Source organism: Sus scrofa, chromosome 11 (genome assembly GCF_054392235.1).
Source record: "Sus scrofa isolate SSC_HxYL_T2T_F1_AM1 chromosome 11, Sscrofa_HxYL_maternal_Yorkshire_Landrace_v2.0, whole genome shotgun sequence".
NCBI lineage: Eukaryota > Metazoa > Chordata > Mammalia > Artiodactyla > Suidae > Sus > Sus scrofa.
The window spans coordinates 80,613,854-80,629,253 of record NC_139393.1 but is presented as its reverse complement, the minus strand read 5'-3'; the positions used below and the strand labels follow the sequence as shown (position 1 = coordinate 80,629,253).

The 15,400-nt window shown below is 41.4% G+C and overlaps 1 protein-coding gene across 7 annotated transcripts in view; it reads left to right on the top strand.

Annotated features, from left to right (window-relative positions):
- Nucleotides 1-15,400, top strand: part of LOC146398709 (uncharacterized) — an 843,865-nt gene that overhangs the window by 536,273 nt on the left and 292,192 nt on the right. For 4 of the 7 annotated variants that reach the window (XR_014819883.1, XR_014819889.1, XM_084982276.1 and 1 more), the window contains one exon: nt 2,899-2,985. Coding sequence is in view for 3 of the 7 variants with exons in the window: in XM_084982276.1 (XP_084838402.1) it covers nt 2,899-2,985 (87 nt within the window). In the remaining 4 variants the exon portion in view is untranslated. Of the gene's footprint in view, nt 1-2,898; nt 5,190-5,798; nt 7,669-15,400 lie in introns of those variants that run through there. The other 3 variants (XR_014819887.1, XR_014819888.1, XM_084982272.1) reach the window with 2 other exon arrangements.

Below are 15,400 nucleotides of genomic sequence, written 5' to 3'. Positions count from 1 at the left end.
TTATCCCATATTATGCCTTCTTTCCAAGCAATTTCACCACCTGGCATAATGTGAATGCACTTATTATATGTCCTCACCAACTGAAGGGACACTTCATGACAATGAAAACGTGTTTCTTCATCTCTGAGTCCACAGGACATTAAAAACAGAGTCTGGCACAGAGTAAGTGTCCAGTAACCAAAATAGAGAAATGGGTGAAAAAGATTTAGGGGATGAAGATCACACACAAGAAGCTAATATAATTGCCCCCCAAATCCTTTTTTTGTAGGCTGATGGATGTCAAACTACTGCTCTTAACAGTTAATTTCCTTGGATTCGATATATTTCTGAAATAAATTTAGATGCGTCTGATGGATGTAACTGAGCCTCCGATTGTAGTCAGGATGCTCTTGCTCGTCTCCTCTTCCAGTGGCTCTTTGTCCATTTGGCATCGTCCTTCTCACCCCAGAGGCTAAATACGTAGCTGGACCCTCAGAGCAGTTGGTTTGCTGGTTGTTTGCACATCCAGGTCCTGATGCCAACGGCTTGTTGAGTGTTGTGGGGAAACCCCGTGTTTGGATAATGATACCACAGAAGGCAACGTCTCCAGCGTAGTCTGGCAAGGTCTGGCTCTGGAGTGACCTCAGTTGGGCTGGCCAGGCTGCCTGCCAGGTGGAGCTGTTGGTCTCGTCTCGGCCATAGCTGAGCAGGTGCCTCTGGGAACTGAGGTGGGGAAACGTTTGCCTGACCAGTTTCACTGCCTTCCTGTGGATTTGAGTCTTCTATTTGGATGTAGATTAACAAAATAGGAAAAAAAATGTAGAACCAGTATATTTCATCAAGACATATTTGTGGTTAACCCTCCTTAGCCACCAGTTAACGATTCAGTTTCCACCGTTTCAGATTGGTTGTTCGTTGCCTTGTAGACAGAACCCCTCAGCCATAAATTAAAAGTAATCATACTTAACCACACGCTCTTCATTGTGCCAAGGGCTTTGAACGCGTCTCCCTCAGCTAATGGACATTCCAGCCCCATGGAGGATAAGGAGCTACAGGATACAGGATTTCAGAATCTTGTTTTTTTTTTTTTTTTTATGGAAAATGAACAACAGAATTTTAAAGCAGAAGCGTGAAATGCAAGTGATTGCAGGTCTCACTGAAGTGGCAAATAACACGCTCCACGTTAGGTATCTGATATTTGCTTTCTGGTCCGCTTTTGATCTCAGAACACCTAGCAAGGCTGGGGAGGATGAGTTTGCTGACTTGTTGCATCAGTGCTAAAGATGAAAGAAAACAGTCTCCAAATTCGCCCTGGTGTCGATTGTCCTATAAATAGGAAACCACCCAGTTAACCTTGCCTGTTGTCAGACCAAGAGAGTTTTATTAAAAACAAACAGTGCATGTCAGTGAGCTGAACGTGGGATTTCTGCTTAGATGCCCACAACTTCTTTCCGATACTTCATTAAAATGTGCAGGAGGACTCCAGGGCTGAGAGCAGAAATATTGTTATGGAAACTGAGGTCTGTTATCATAGCTTCAGTGATTTGCGGTGATTATTGAATAAATGAGTCTATGTTTGAAAATATCCAATGTGGTAATACGAATTTACAACCCCCATCCTATTTCTTTTATTTTGACACATATGGAAGCTGCTGTTTTGTTTTGACACCCAGAGGAGATGCTCTTTTATTGGAAATCACTGAAGAGCAATGAGCTTCTAGTTAACGATCTCACCAGATTTCCCTAACATAAGGAAAGCCAATACTGGTAAATCTAGAGTGTTCTACAATAAGTCATCTGGGGTGCGTGCATACGTCCCAGTGGGGTTTGCGTGCGGTCTCGCCGGGATTGGTCAGATTTGCGGGTGAGCTCTTACTGGATACAAAGTACAACCTGAAAGCCAGAGGGGGACACCCACCACAGTGTGCGGAGGAGATGCTGATGTTCCCTCACCTGCCGATACCCGCTTCAGCTTGGGAGCAGGGCCCTTAGCCATGGGGAGCTTGTGCACAGAAACAGGCTTCCCTTCCTCTCGCAGCGTGATTAGGACCCGCCTCCCTCCTAGGAGGGCACAGGATGGAAAGGAAATTTCAAGAGCAGGTGGTGTCGTGCAAAGGCTGCTAGGCTGGAATCCTGAAGTCAGACCAGCTTGCAAAGGGGTGTTGCTGGGAGCATCCCTTTGTGTCTCCAGGGGCCCCCTTTCCAGGAGCAAGGTGAAAGGGCTGCTCGGAAGTGCTAGGGAGACCCTCCCCGCATCCAAGGGCATGCGTCTTTGTATATGCTGGTTGTAATTCCATGTCATTGCTGCTAAGGACACACCTGTGTCTGTCGCTGGGTAGAGAGGGCACATCCTTCCCCTCGTGATCACAAGTTGTTAGCTGTGAAACAGCAACTAAAGCCATTGAGAGTCTTCGGGGGAGGTTGTTATTGAGCATATGCCCTAATCGTTCCCACCCTTTAGCAGGGCCTAAACCACCTGATTGAGACAAGTAGAAAAGCAGAGCTCCTATAGTCAGACTACTGGGATTTAAAATTTAGCTCCATTATTTACGAGCGGGAAAACGTCAGGCGAGTTAGCACCTTTCCTGTGTTCGGTTTTCTCACGTGTAAAATGAGGGCAATGCTACGACTTAACTCTTAGGATTCTGAGGATCGAGGAAGGAATTCCCTACGAGGAACATAGGGAGGAGTCCCTAACTAACAGTTATTACTTTTATTTTCTTAAACAAGTTAGAAACTACGTTATCAGGACTGAGCACCCCGAGATGACTAGGGGATTTATCACGATGGTTAGTCAAACTCAGACAAGAGGGAAAATGGGTTATGAGGAACGGTAGGCGTCAGCTCAGGGCGCTATAACCTACTACTACTACATGCGAGATGGTTTGACAGCAGGAAATTATTTTCTCATAATTCTAGGTGCTGGGAATTCCAAGATCAGAGTGTCCTCATGGTTGGTTCCTGATGTGACCTCTCTCCCCCTCGGCGTGCAAAGTCGTCTTCTCGGTAAGCCCTTCGCCCTGTGCATGTGGCGGGGGTGGGGGTGGGTGGGCTTCAGGACTCTGAGGTCTCGTCGCCTTCTTGTAAGGTCATCAATCTTATGAGATTAGGGTCCCATCCTTGAAATCTTATTTAACCTTAGTGACCTCTGTAAAGACTATCTCCGAATACAGTCACATTGGGGGTTAGGGTTTCAGAATATGAATTGGGGTTGCGGGGGCACAATTTAGTTTGTAATAGTGAAATTTCAATAAATACAGACATCAAGAAACACTAGTGCTTTTTCTTCATCTTAAGAGAGTTTCACTGCATGTGATAAGATGTGTAAGATTGAAATCAAAATTAGTATTGGAATAAGAGATGACCGATATGGGTTTCGACATGTTTCCTCTTGAACGGATGTCTTAGCAAAAGACAAGAATTTGATATTCCTTAACAATTTGTCTAGATGTTGGCTCATCTTTTTATTTTAGCTTTTTCAGATATGTTAGTTTTATTAAACTTTTTGTTATTATCTGGTAATGCTCGGTGATGATAAATTGGAAGACACAGACCCACAGATAAACAGAAAATAGAATGAAATCCCATCCTCCCTCTTCCAGCATCCAGTAGAAAGTTGGGGTTATTGAAATATTGTCTTTATGGTAAACTGGAGAAGCTGTGGTCTATTAACTGAGGTGAAAGTCCTAGAAAGGGTAGAAGCTGTTGGGTCAATGCATGCATTTGCTTTTGCGCCACATTGAGTTGAAATAGCACGGAGATAATTTAGGTGTCCAGAGGGTACTGGGCTTCTGCACAGGGAGATCAGCAGCTTCGAGGAGAAGGCTGCCCTGCAGACAGACGCCAAGAGGGGTCTGTGTATAAGCAGTAATGGATGTGGTCCTGCATGTGGATGACGTTGCTAGAGATGTACATTTGATGAGAGGGAGGTTGACTGCTCAGCATCAGCGCTTTGGGTGCAGTGCCTGAAGCCCACAAGACTTTTAGGGGCCTTGAAAATATTTCAATTTATTTTAAAATCAAAGGGAAAAAGGTACAATTTTAGTATCAAAGAAAAATGTTCTTATTTTATTTCCACATCAAAATAAAATGGCATTTTCTAGGGCCATAAATATCTATTACATTTTGCCTAAAACAGAAAAGAAAATGTACGGTTAAGTGACTAAAACTATTTTTGCATACTGATAGTAATATGATGGTAAGATTCTGATAGGGTCAAGCTTCCTCTATGTCTGTCTCACCATAGCAAAGCATTGGAATGGTGGATGTTTTACAAATTTATTAAAGTGAAAGTACATTTTCAGAGAGAGAGAGAAGGAACTCATGTGTCTGCAGGTTAAAAAGAGGGGCCGACTCAGTTTATAATTTGCTTTTATACCCTTCCCTCGCCCGAGGGACCCAGTTTCTCCTGCCCCAGCCCCCTACACTGTGGGTAAGGACTGAGTATTGTTTGATCTCTCTGTGGGGCATATTTGATCTTCTGATTGGTCTCGGGCAGGATACCTTCTTTGCATGGGGAACAGGTGATGTAGAGGCTGGGGTGAGGAATGGGTGACATTCCTTCTCTAGCAGGGAGTGAGCATCCTGGGCTGGTCAAGGTGGGGGGAGGGGCATTACAACAAGGCATGGCCAGAGGCTTTTGGGTTTAATCTCCTGGAAGGGGATAGGAAGCCTATAACAGGTCAATGAAGGCAGAGATTCTTAGGTCCCCCAAAGTTATTCTGTGGCCCTGGGTTGATACACATCTGGAAAGAGCAGTCTTAAAAAGGTTTGAGAAGAAGCACATACCTACATAAATGTTTACCAGTCCCCCAAGGGTCTACCACAGTTCACTTTCTCATATTCCCTCAGCCCCCAAGGACAAGCAATGACATTTTTCTACAGATCTTTCTGGTCCCAGAAGGCAACATGGAAGTAGTCCTTCTGTTCTGAGCTTGTTATTTTCCTATTACACTTCAATTATGTTTATAAAGTTCTTTCGTTCATGCCAGCCTAAATGGTTTTCAGAGTTATTAATTTTAATGTTTAATAAACCTGTTGCCATAGCAACAATCAGATCACAGATGTTTTGTTAAAGCCTCTCCAAAGCATACACCTTTGTCAATATGTTATTTTCAACATCTCAAAGGATAAATACTTGAAAAAGCCAACGCACCTCTCAGGTTTCAAACTCACAATTTGTATCACTAATTATACGCTCTCTTCAAAAATTTTTTAAAAAAACCTATTTAAGAGAAAATTGATGCGCTAATTTCAAGAATATGATACAGGAAGAGGTCAAAACAAAACTTCTTACTCAGAAACGAAGCGTAAGATCAAGACAAAAAGTTATAATCATGGAATATATATTTTTTGGGGAAGTGTTAATTATTAACCACAGTGCCACAAGTGGTTTTCAAAAATGTGAACTCCATGGGTATTTTTTGCCAGTGAGTGGTGCTGATTGTTATTCACATGTGGAGCGTGGACTCCCGCATAAATGGGTCACTGGCTGGGAAATGACGCAACCTTGATTTACGTGCTTTCTCCCCATCTGTTATCTGATCTTGAAGTTAAGGCATTGAAACTATCTCAAAATCATGATTTTTTCCCAAAATTAAGATGTAATATTTAATAGCCACATATTTTCATGACTACTTAAATGCTTTCGGCTCTGGCTTCCTTTTCTGTTTTTTTGGGGTTTTTTTAATCAAGAGTTTTTAAAATTGTTTTTTATTAGCAGAAGGTAATAACAAATAACTTTGGCTAAACGTCTGTCTAAAACTTAGGAAAACACTATTTTTCCCACTAGTTTTCCTTTGCTTCTTTGGAAAAACCAGGAGCAACTTGGGGTGCTGGGGTTCCTTCCGATCTGGACCCGTCATCGGAGCTGGTCCCTGGACCACCTCTCGCCTTCCCTTCCGTGTTTGCGGAGCAGACGAGGATTCCTGGTTATATCGCCAGGTCCAGGTTGGGACAAGTGACCGTGAACAGATTTCTGAAGGCGCTCCAGGCCTTCCCATTCTGAGATGTGGCGTGAACGTGGACTGCCGTCGGAGGTGGTGCATGCGGTCTGGGTGGGAAGTGAGTTTTTACTGAGCTCCAGTGCAGAGGACAGAGGAAGAGGCTGCCGGCTCTCGCAAGAGTTTCTGCATAGTAACGTCAGGCAAACTTTGCTCGTCCTCCCTGACACTGGACAGCCAGGACGAGCCACATCTTAGGTCTCCCAGGGGTCCGCATCTTTGGCTCCTTCTGAGTACCAGCCTGGCTCATGCTGACACTGGATGAATACTTGTCCACCACAGCAACTCCACATCCGTCTGTGTCAGGAGGCATGACAAATTCATTTAGAGCAACGGTATGAGTCATATTCAAATGTGAAGCAAGAGTGGGCACAAGGCTTTTATTTGTTCCTTAAGAAAAAACATTATTTCTTTGTGAGTTTAAAATCATCAACCATGCTGCAGGAAGAAAAATGGATTTGGGGCTGCCCTTCCTTTGGTCTCTTTGTGACTGTGTGAAAGTGGGCCATTAAGATCTCCCTGAAAGATTACAGACCTGCCCATTAATTTTAAATCTCAGGCCTTTGAATTTGGATAACATGGACAAAGGAATTTCAAATAAAAATTTAAAGAAATGGGTCCCCTATCATCTCTGAGAGCCCTCAGGCTGTATAAAAATATAATACACAAAGCCTCACTTTATTTACCTGGGAGAATGTTACGGTCTATTAAGTGGGTCCTTTTAGGTTAACAGTGAGTTAATGGATTGCTTTTCAGCCCATATTTGTAGAAAAGTAAAAAACTGGGCAATTTCCCCCCCTTCTTTTTAAATTTTATGTTTTGTTGTTGGGCTGATGTCTTGGGTGACCAGCTGTTTCATAGGTCACAATATTGATTTGCTTCAGTGGGGCCGATGTGACAGCACTACGCCTGCAATCTGCATCTTTTTCTGGTTCCTCTTTAGGATTAAAGGTAGATGTTCTCAAGATGAGGAGTAGGGGTGACAGCTGTGGTTTGCTGTGGGAGCACAGTGATGCTGCTTGGCCCGTGCCGTGGGGAGCACAGTGATGCTGCTTGGCCCGTGCCGTGGGGAGCACAGTGATGCTGCTTGGCCCGTGCCGTGGGGAGCACAGTGATGCTGCTTGGCCCATTGCAGGATTAAGAAACCTGTGACTTCCCACTATGATGCTATTTGATTTTATTTCTCCATAATTTCTCTGGGAAATATACAAACTTTACCCCAGATATATTTTTGCATTTCCTAGTATAAAACAACAGCTTAAAATATACACTTCAGAGTAGCAGTACTCTCGGTTGAAATATTTTTGGAAGAAAAATTGTCTTATTTTAGGTTCACATTAGAAATCTATTTTACTGTTTTTAAAATAGATACAAAATACAATAGATTTTTTTTTTTTATTTTGGAAATATGAGCTCTTTGCCTCAGAAAATAAGGAAACATTCTTCTGCTTTTCATCACTTAGAGTGATATTATTGACGTTATTGTATGCATTTTTTCCTTCTTTATCAAATACACCATACGCTTCCTGAGTGTACATTCCAAACTACTAAGAACATGTTTTTCCAGTTTGACTGAATTGTCATTATAATTAAATAATTATTTCTCCCAAATGTTTGTTTAGGCAACAGATTTCTGCATATTTACAAGCCTAATAAAAGGTTTTATTAAAGCTGTTCACTCCAAATAGACCATTCTGCTGTGCTGAGGGGTTGTTTAAAACCGAATACATGGTTTGGCTCTTGTGTAGAGAGAGGAAAACACGGCCTGTGATGGGTAGTATCAGTGTATCTACCAAGTTGGAGATGATGAGTGAGCCCTTAGCTGTTACTTAGGAAACTCTCAGGAAGGTCCAGAGCTTCTAGAAAACAGAAGATTCTCCATGTTGACCTTGGGAGTAAATTGTCTTTCATACCACCTAGGATCCAAATTTGGAGAATGTACACTGTATGTTAGAACATGCTATACTGCCATTTTAGATTGATTATTGCTTATTGCAAGTTCATGACGCACCTCTCTTTCCCCTGTGTTTCCAAACTTCCTGGAAGACTCCCTGAAATCATTGAAGTTTATCCTCATTTTTATGCTGAATGACCGGTCACTTTCTCCTTAAATATCAATGTTCAGTCTGGGAGTTTACCTTATCCTTTTGCCATAACTTCTCCGAAGTCTTCGAGAATAATCTTACAATAAGATTCAGTGGCTTTTTCCTTTGTTATACTTCACACCCTTTCTGAAGTATTTCGCCTTCATTTTCTGAACATCTTAGGTTCTCCTGGTTTTCTTTTTATCTTGTCTTTTTTTTTTTTTTTTTTAATGGCCACACCCACGGCATATAGAGATTCCCAGGCTAGGGGTCAGATTGGAGCTGTAGCTGCTGGTCTATGCAACGGCCACGGCAACGCCAGATCCGAGTTGCGTCTGTGACCTACACCACAGCTCACAGCAACATCGGATCCTTAACCCACTGAATGAGGCCAGGGATTGAACCTGCGTCCTCATGGACACTAGTCAGATTCGTTTCCCCTGAGCTACAGCGGGAACCCCATGGTTCTCCTCGTTTTCAATCTATATCTTTGAGCACTTGTTCATTCTCCTTTTCATCTTTCTCTGCATTTCTCATCAGTGTCTCTTTTTGAATGAATAGTTCATTGAATCTCTGTCTCTGTCTCTCTCTCAACACATGCAGAAGAAATATTTAAGAAGAAGTGGAGTGCCATTAGTTATAACTATTTAACTCTAAGCCACTTATGTAATCTCTTAACACTACCTGGTAAGCTTGTTATAAAGTCCAACTCGCTGCCTGTATCTTTATTTGCCATATGAACTCTTAAGTACAGAAGAGAAATGGGGATAATCTTGAACCACAGAACCTGAACCGCACACTCCCACACGGACGTGGCCTTCTGGGCTTTGGCATCCCTTTAATTGTCTCGAGAGTTCGGGTTCACAGGCACCAATAGAAGAAGCCCCCTGGCTAAAGCCTGCATCTCTGTTCTGTGCAGTGGGTGGAGAAATGAACGTTGCACCTCTGCCTTTGGTATGTTGGAGCACATTAAATGTTAGCTAGCAGCTCGGCCCAGGAACCCTGCAGGAGAGGATGTGCTTTCTCTGAGTCATGCTGCTTCCAAATGAAAGGGCACAGATTTAAATCTGCATGGCAAACTTGCCTGAGCTAGAATTTGACCAGAACCCTAGGGTTAATAGCTTTGCTCTTAAAGCTCTGAGCGATTTTCATTCCATAGCCCCTGTCACTGAAGCCCCAAGGTACTTTGCCAATAAGAAGCAGATATTTACTTAGTAAAGCTAATGTATCTCCCTTTTAGTTTCTAAAATAGAAAGAATAAGGAAGTATAACCCAACACCTGATACATAGGCTTAAAAAAGATAATGACAATGATAATGGTAGTACAACGTGGATAGTGCAGTGATTTTTAAATAGATACAAATCACATGACAATCCTGCCATATTTACTATTCCACCTTTTAAATTCTCTATCATACCACTTAAAAGAAATCAGCCAGGGAGCAGTAGCAGATGTGTGCTGGGGTGCGCAGCCCACCTAGAGACCCCACGCATGGGATAAATTCGATGAGGCCAAGAGACCGAGCACCTAAGTTTTAGGTAGAAGTCCTGATCAATAACAATTATGGGATGTGTCAATGACCGTGAGTCACTTAGGATGTGGCTTTTGTTGCAAGTGAGCGAAAACTCAACTCAGCTTTGCTTCAGCAAAATACAATACTTTATTGGCTTGACTAACTAGCAGTTCAGGAATTGACTCAAGTGGCGCTAATTTAATGGCTCAGATCATCACTAGAATGTCGTTGATCTCATCTGAAATTTGTTTGTTAAGCCTCATCTGTGCGAGGTCTCTTTTTAGACACCAGCACTTATGGAAAGAGAGGGACATTTTCTCAGTGTTTCTAATGAAAACCGCAGAATGGAGATTTAGAGGACCCCAAATGGCCCAATTCGTGAAAGTGCCCCCCTTAGAACCAAACTTGATGGCCAGAGACATGGGAGGTGCTGATTCTCAAGCACATCATGTCTCCAAGTCAGTGAGAACCGTGTCTTCTGGAATCCTGCAGCTCATGGGGCCTCCATCCCCTGGGGCGGGGTGTGCAGTCAGCCTGACCTTTCAGAGAAGACGGTGGTCACCCCAGGCAGAATCTGGGCTTTCTGTTGCCATAAGCATCTTGCTGATGGGGCCAGGAAATGTCAAAATTCTTTATAGGTGATCATTAATGAAGTCTGCTGACACTTCTAGCTCAGCTGGGCCCCAGTTGGCTGCCATTGCTGCTTCATAAAAATTACTGTTTTTTGAGCACTGTTTTTGAGCACTTATTATAAACTGGATTCTACATTAAATAATTTAGTAATATTTTTCTAATTTCTTACAGCAATCCTGTGAGATCATTGTGATTATTATTCCTTTGGAGAGCAAAGGGATCTGACATGCAAAAAAAAAAAAAAAAAAGTGAGTTATGTAAACAAGGTCACATAACTGTTAAAAGGAAAACAGAGGTTGAACACAGGTCTGAATCCAAAGCCTGCATCTGTGCTTATTAAGAAGATATAGAGAATGCTGGTTGAAAACATAGATTCAAATCTAATTTCCACCACTTCGTAACTATAATTTTTTAAGTCCTCTACCTAGGATTTAGATATTGCCTCCTATAACTAATGTCTAAGCACTTAAAATTATCATTCCTGTTATGAGAGGCACCTTCAGAGATTTGTGATTAAAAACCATCCTTAGTACTCCAGTTTCTACCAGTCTCTTTCTGCAAAGTGGGCGTGATACCCACTCTAGGGAATTTTAGTTAAGTCCACCAGCCTCCACTTCCAGTGTTGTTCCCTGGAATCCTTTACTCTCGCTTAGCTTGACTCAAAGTCTACGTGGTCCCCTACTGAAGGGGCTTCTTCAGTGCTGGATTTTCCTTGCCCAGCACATGGCCTGGTACTCAGTACAACTTTCTGCGGCCTCTCTGTTCCACATCCACCTTGATCATGCCAGCTCTCCCAGCTGTAGCAATACAGTCAAAGAGAGCTGTAGAGGTACCTACCGCAGACCCAGTTCCTCTATCGTGGGCCTCTTTAAGGCACCCTAAGAGTGAGGGTCTGCTGTGTCCTCGTCCCTGGTTCCCCCTAGGTAATGATGTGAATGTATGGAATCAGACAATCTGAAAATGCAATCACGTGATTAAATATTCCCCACAAGGACTTGATACGATCCAGAGGGAGAAACAAAACCAAACATACTGGCTCTTGCTCCTGCCTTTGTCCACAGCTTGGACTTCTCCCAGCTTCTCTGCTTGTCTGAAGGTGGAGGTGACGAACCCTGCACAGAGTTGTCTCAGATGGCTCTTCACCTCCTCTCATAGAGTCACAATCTCATTAAGAAGTGAAAGGAGCCAGTGTAGCCTTGGTTGGTTACTCTGTTCCAGCGATCAAGATCTAGCTGGACTTGGGGCTCATCTCATTTTTGTGGTAGGAGATATTCTATTTATATGATCTCGCCTTGACAGTGTACACTCTTCTAATATAATAAACTTCCTCCTTGATTGATCCGTGTTACCTGCTCAGGTTATATAATTGTTGACTGACTGAATAACAAAGTAAAGAATTAAAAATATATTAAAGAGTTAGTATAAAAAATGCAGTATTAGAACAGTGAGTCGTGATCCCATTTATTAAGCAAGTCATTGTCGATTATTCTGCAGGTGATAATAGACTAATAAATAGACCCTCGAAATACGGTAGTAGACAAGATGGAAATGGAGCCTTCTTTCCTGTTCTTGGTTCAATCCTATAGTATTGCTAATATTCCATAGTTTTTGATCTACATAAATGCCATTTTCACTTGTTTCCACGAATAGTAAGGAATGTGAATATTTGAGTGGATGAGAGCACAATGGAGTGGCTCAGGAAGAGCAAATCACATTGAGTGAATTAAAAAATATTTTATGGTGCCTCTCTGGCTCCTTGACTTCAGATAATTTAATTCGATTGGGCTCAGTTTCACAAAGAATCAGGAACTAAGATAAGGATCATAGCAAGGAGTGGTATCAAAACCATAAAGTCAGTGGATAAAAATGCATTTGCAGGAATATCATTGAGCTCAGAAATTTGACATAGAACTTGGTGAAAGTGTGACTGCAACACCCTCCTGTTGGTTTTAAGAAAATAAATTATTTATTCATTATATTTAGGGCAAGGTATTCTCTAAGCAATTTATCACACAGGTAATTGAAAATGAACACATTGCCTATTAACATTTCCAGTATTTGACTTTTTGTTCAATTTAAATTTAGCAAGGCGATGCTCAGATGTAACTTGATAAAACAGTTTTTTTGTTTTAGTCTGTTTTCACAAACAAATTTCTGCATGGGGCTGAATACTTATAATGTGACGGCTGTTTGGTCGCAAGTAGAAAATATGTTTGAACTGAAGCAAACCAAGTTTTCAAAAGTTCTGCTTTTAAGATGACTGCAGAACTGTTTAATGAAAAGGACTTTGCCTGGTCAAGCCTTATTTCCTCTTCTAGAAGGTGTGAATTCTCTTCTTGAACTGCTTCTGGGAAACAAATTAGAGAAATGCAAATACAAAAATTACCTTCTAGGCTAAAGAGAGAAGACAGTGTGTTATCAACCTTGGGTCTTCTCATAAATGACAGTATACTCCTATCTCATTTATTAATTATAGATCCTCAGAAGGTTATCCTTCATCTCTCCTAATCTCCTTAAATGATAATAACTGGAAAACTATTGCCGCCTGATTGTCCCGTGAAAGCAAATTTATAAAGCCATCAATTATTCAGAAATATGCTTCATACATAGCTCTCACATTTTTTCATGCCCTTTGTTCTTGATTTATATTTGGATCTGAAAATCGATCAAGTTGGTAGTTGAGAAATAATTAACTGTGACTTCTTATTGTAGGAGACACAAGTGATGGTACCCTTCTCCATTGGGCCTTTTTCACATCCTTTTAATGACCAAATAATCCCCAATTTTCTGGTGTGTAAATTCAATGTGATCAGTACAAATAAACAAAGGGACAAGATTTGGGCAGTTGGAAGCCATTGTTTTACAATGTCTTTGTTTATAATGTTTCATAATTCATCCTCAGAAATGGCCTTCCTCGTAATTAGTTACCTTTAATGTCTTCATTTTCATTTGAATGTTCAGTGATCGGGATAATTAGAATTAATTTGGCATTGTCATTTTATGGAAATGGAGCTTCTGCCACTTATCAGGAGCATCCTGCAGGCAGTGTTACCAGAGAAATATGTGACTCCTCCACTCACACACTGGGTTATCCTCTTTGGTTAAAGGAGTAACAGTGGGACCTGGCCTCATTCCAGCTTAAATTTATGCCATTTTTGATAGAGGGCTGTGGGCAGTCCAGCTGGGAGCCTTGCCTGTTGTAGATGGCATTTGTGTAAATAACTTGGTTTTTTGCAAACAATGCAAGAAACTTTTCTATCTCCATCCCTTTGGGTATTTTACAGTTAGAACAAAAGAAAAATCTCCCCTTGTTTTAAGATGGAAAAAAAATGCTAATCCTAACTGTTTTTCAAGATTTTAGATAGAATACAGGAAAGCAAGAGGCATAGTGCCAGGAAAGCTGTGAAGCAGAGTGTCCCCTTGAATTTTCAAATTTGTGGGAAGAGACTTTTGCATTACCTGGTCAAGGGTTTACCAGTTACACACAACAAAGTAAAATTTCATTGTCATTCCCATTTATTCCCTGTCCTACCTTTGCCTCAGCAATAACATGGTTTTCCCATCATTTTTGTCCTTTCCTGGTAAACATTTAGGTAAAGTAAACAATGTGACTGACCACTAATCTGGGGTGGGAAATTATAAACATACCTAGATTTGTCAAATGCTTTATTGATTTAAGCCTATCCAGTGAATCTGTACCAGCTTCAGCATTGGAACTTTATTCTTCTAAGAAGCTTACTTTTCCTCTACCATACTTTAAACTTTATTCATAAAGTTTATCTATAGTCTATGTCCTCTCAGAAAGGAATATTATGTAGCTCATATCTATGTTATTCTGAATTATCATCAGTTATAAAATACTTTACAATTATATATGAAAAGAAAGGCTTGCTTTTCATAACTCCAACTTGTGTGAGTTTGAATAAATTGAAGGGTTTGGGCAGAGCTGGAGTGTTTCCTGTAGGTCTAGTCAGATGCTGTCTGGGGTTGCAGTCACGTGAGGTCTGACTGGCTTTGTCATCCAAGATGGCTTGTTCTCATGGCTGGGGAATGGATATAAATCTCATCTATCCATGGGAGGTGGAGGCAAGAATTTTCAGACATGTTTTAAAACTGTCATAGAGTGTGAAAAAGCTAAGAGGCTCTGCATTCAAAAGGAAAAATACTTTAAAATTCCCAAGAGATGTGGCTTGTAGCGATGATTCAGTGTAATGCAAGTGGAGTGAGACACTGGGACGTACATTTGGAGAAGTCCAGTGAGAAAAGCCTTTGGCAATGAGCTGGAGCCAGCCCACGTGGCTTGCAAGAGCCAATTATTCATGTTTTCTCAGCCCCAACTTTGATTCAGTGGTGTTGCATTGATAGTTTGAAAATGGCCACAGTGGGATATTTACACCACAGAAATTGGCAGACGCCACAAATAAGGGCTTTCTCTCCACCAGAGACCCAATTGCTAGATATTTCCTGGCATGCTGCTGGTAATGGGCCAACCTAGAAGCTACTTTTAGGAGAACTGTATTGTCTTAAAGCAGTTCTACATCATGCACTCTAGGGTAGAAAATACCCCTCTTCTGTGAAATCCTCAGAAAGGTTTGCAAGATCACTGTTGATTTTGGATGAGTTTTAAGGGTATCTCGGAATTGTCCAGAATTTGAATCAACACTGGCTGTTGCAGGATTAGCACATATTGAAGCAGAAGAAGTCAAGAGAAATCCTAATAATTAGCAGAAATCACAGGGAGGTTCTGGACATACAATTAAAGGTTTAAATTATGTTTATTTAAATACCTAGAGAGGAGTAAAGCCTTACTCAACCAACATTTTGGTGGAACAACTCTGTGTTAATTTATTGCTCATTGAACAATTTCGTATCCATTACTGTGTTTGAAATGGTTATTAATAGATGAAAATATTTAACTATTTTGTATGGAATTGGCAAGTCACTTATTTTCTCTCATCTTCAGATTCCTCATCTCTAGAAATTATCCACTTTCCATAGTGTCATTTCCGTGAGTACTGTACGATTAAAAAAGAATAGAAGAGACTACCATTAGTTATGGCTTTTGTAAATATTGCCTGGCTGTGGAAGATCACTTCCAGGTTTATCATGAGCTGGTGCTGATGGGAAACAGGCAGTGATCAACCACATGCAGAAACTTTGAGGCTGCAGGGGGTGAGGGGGAAGCGTC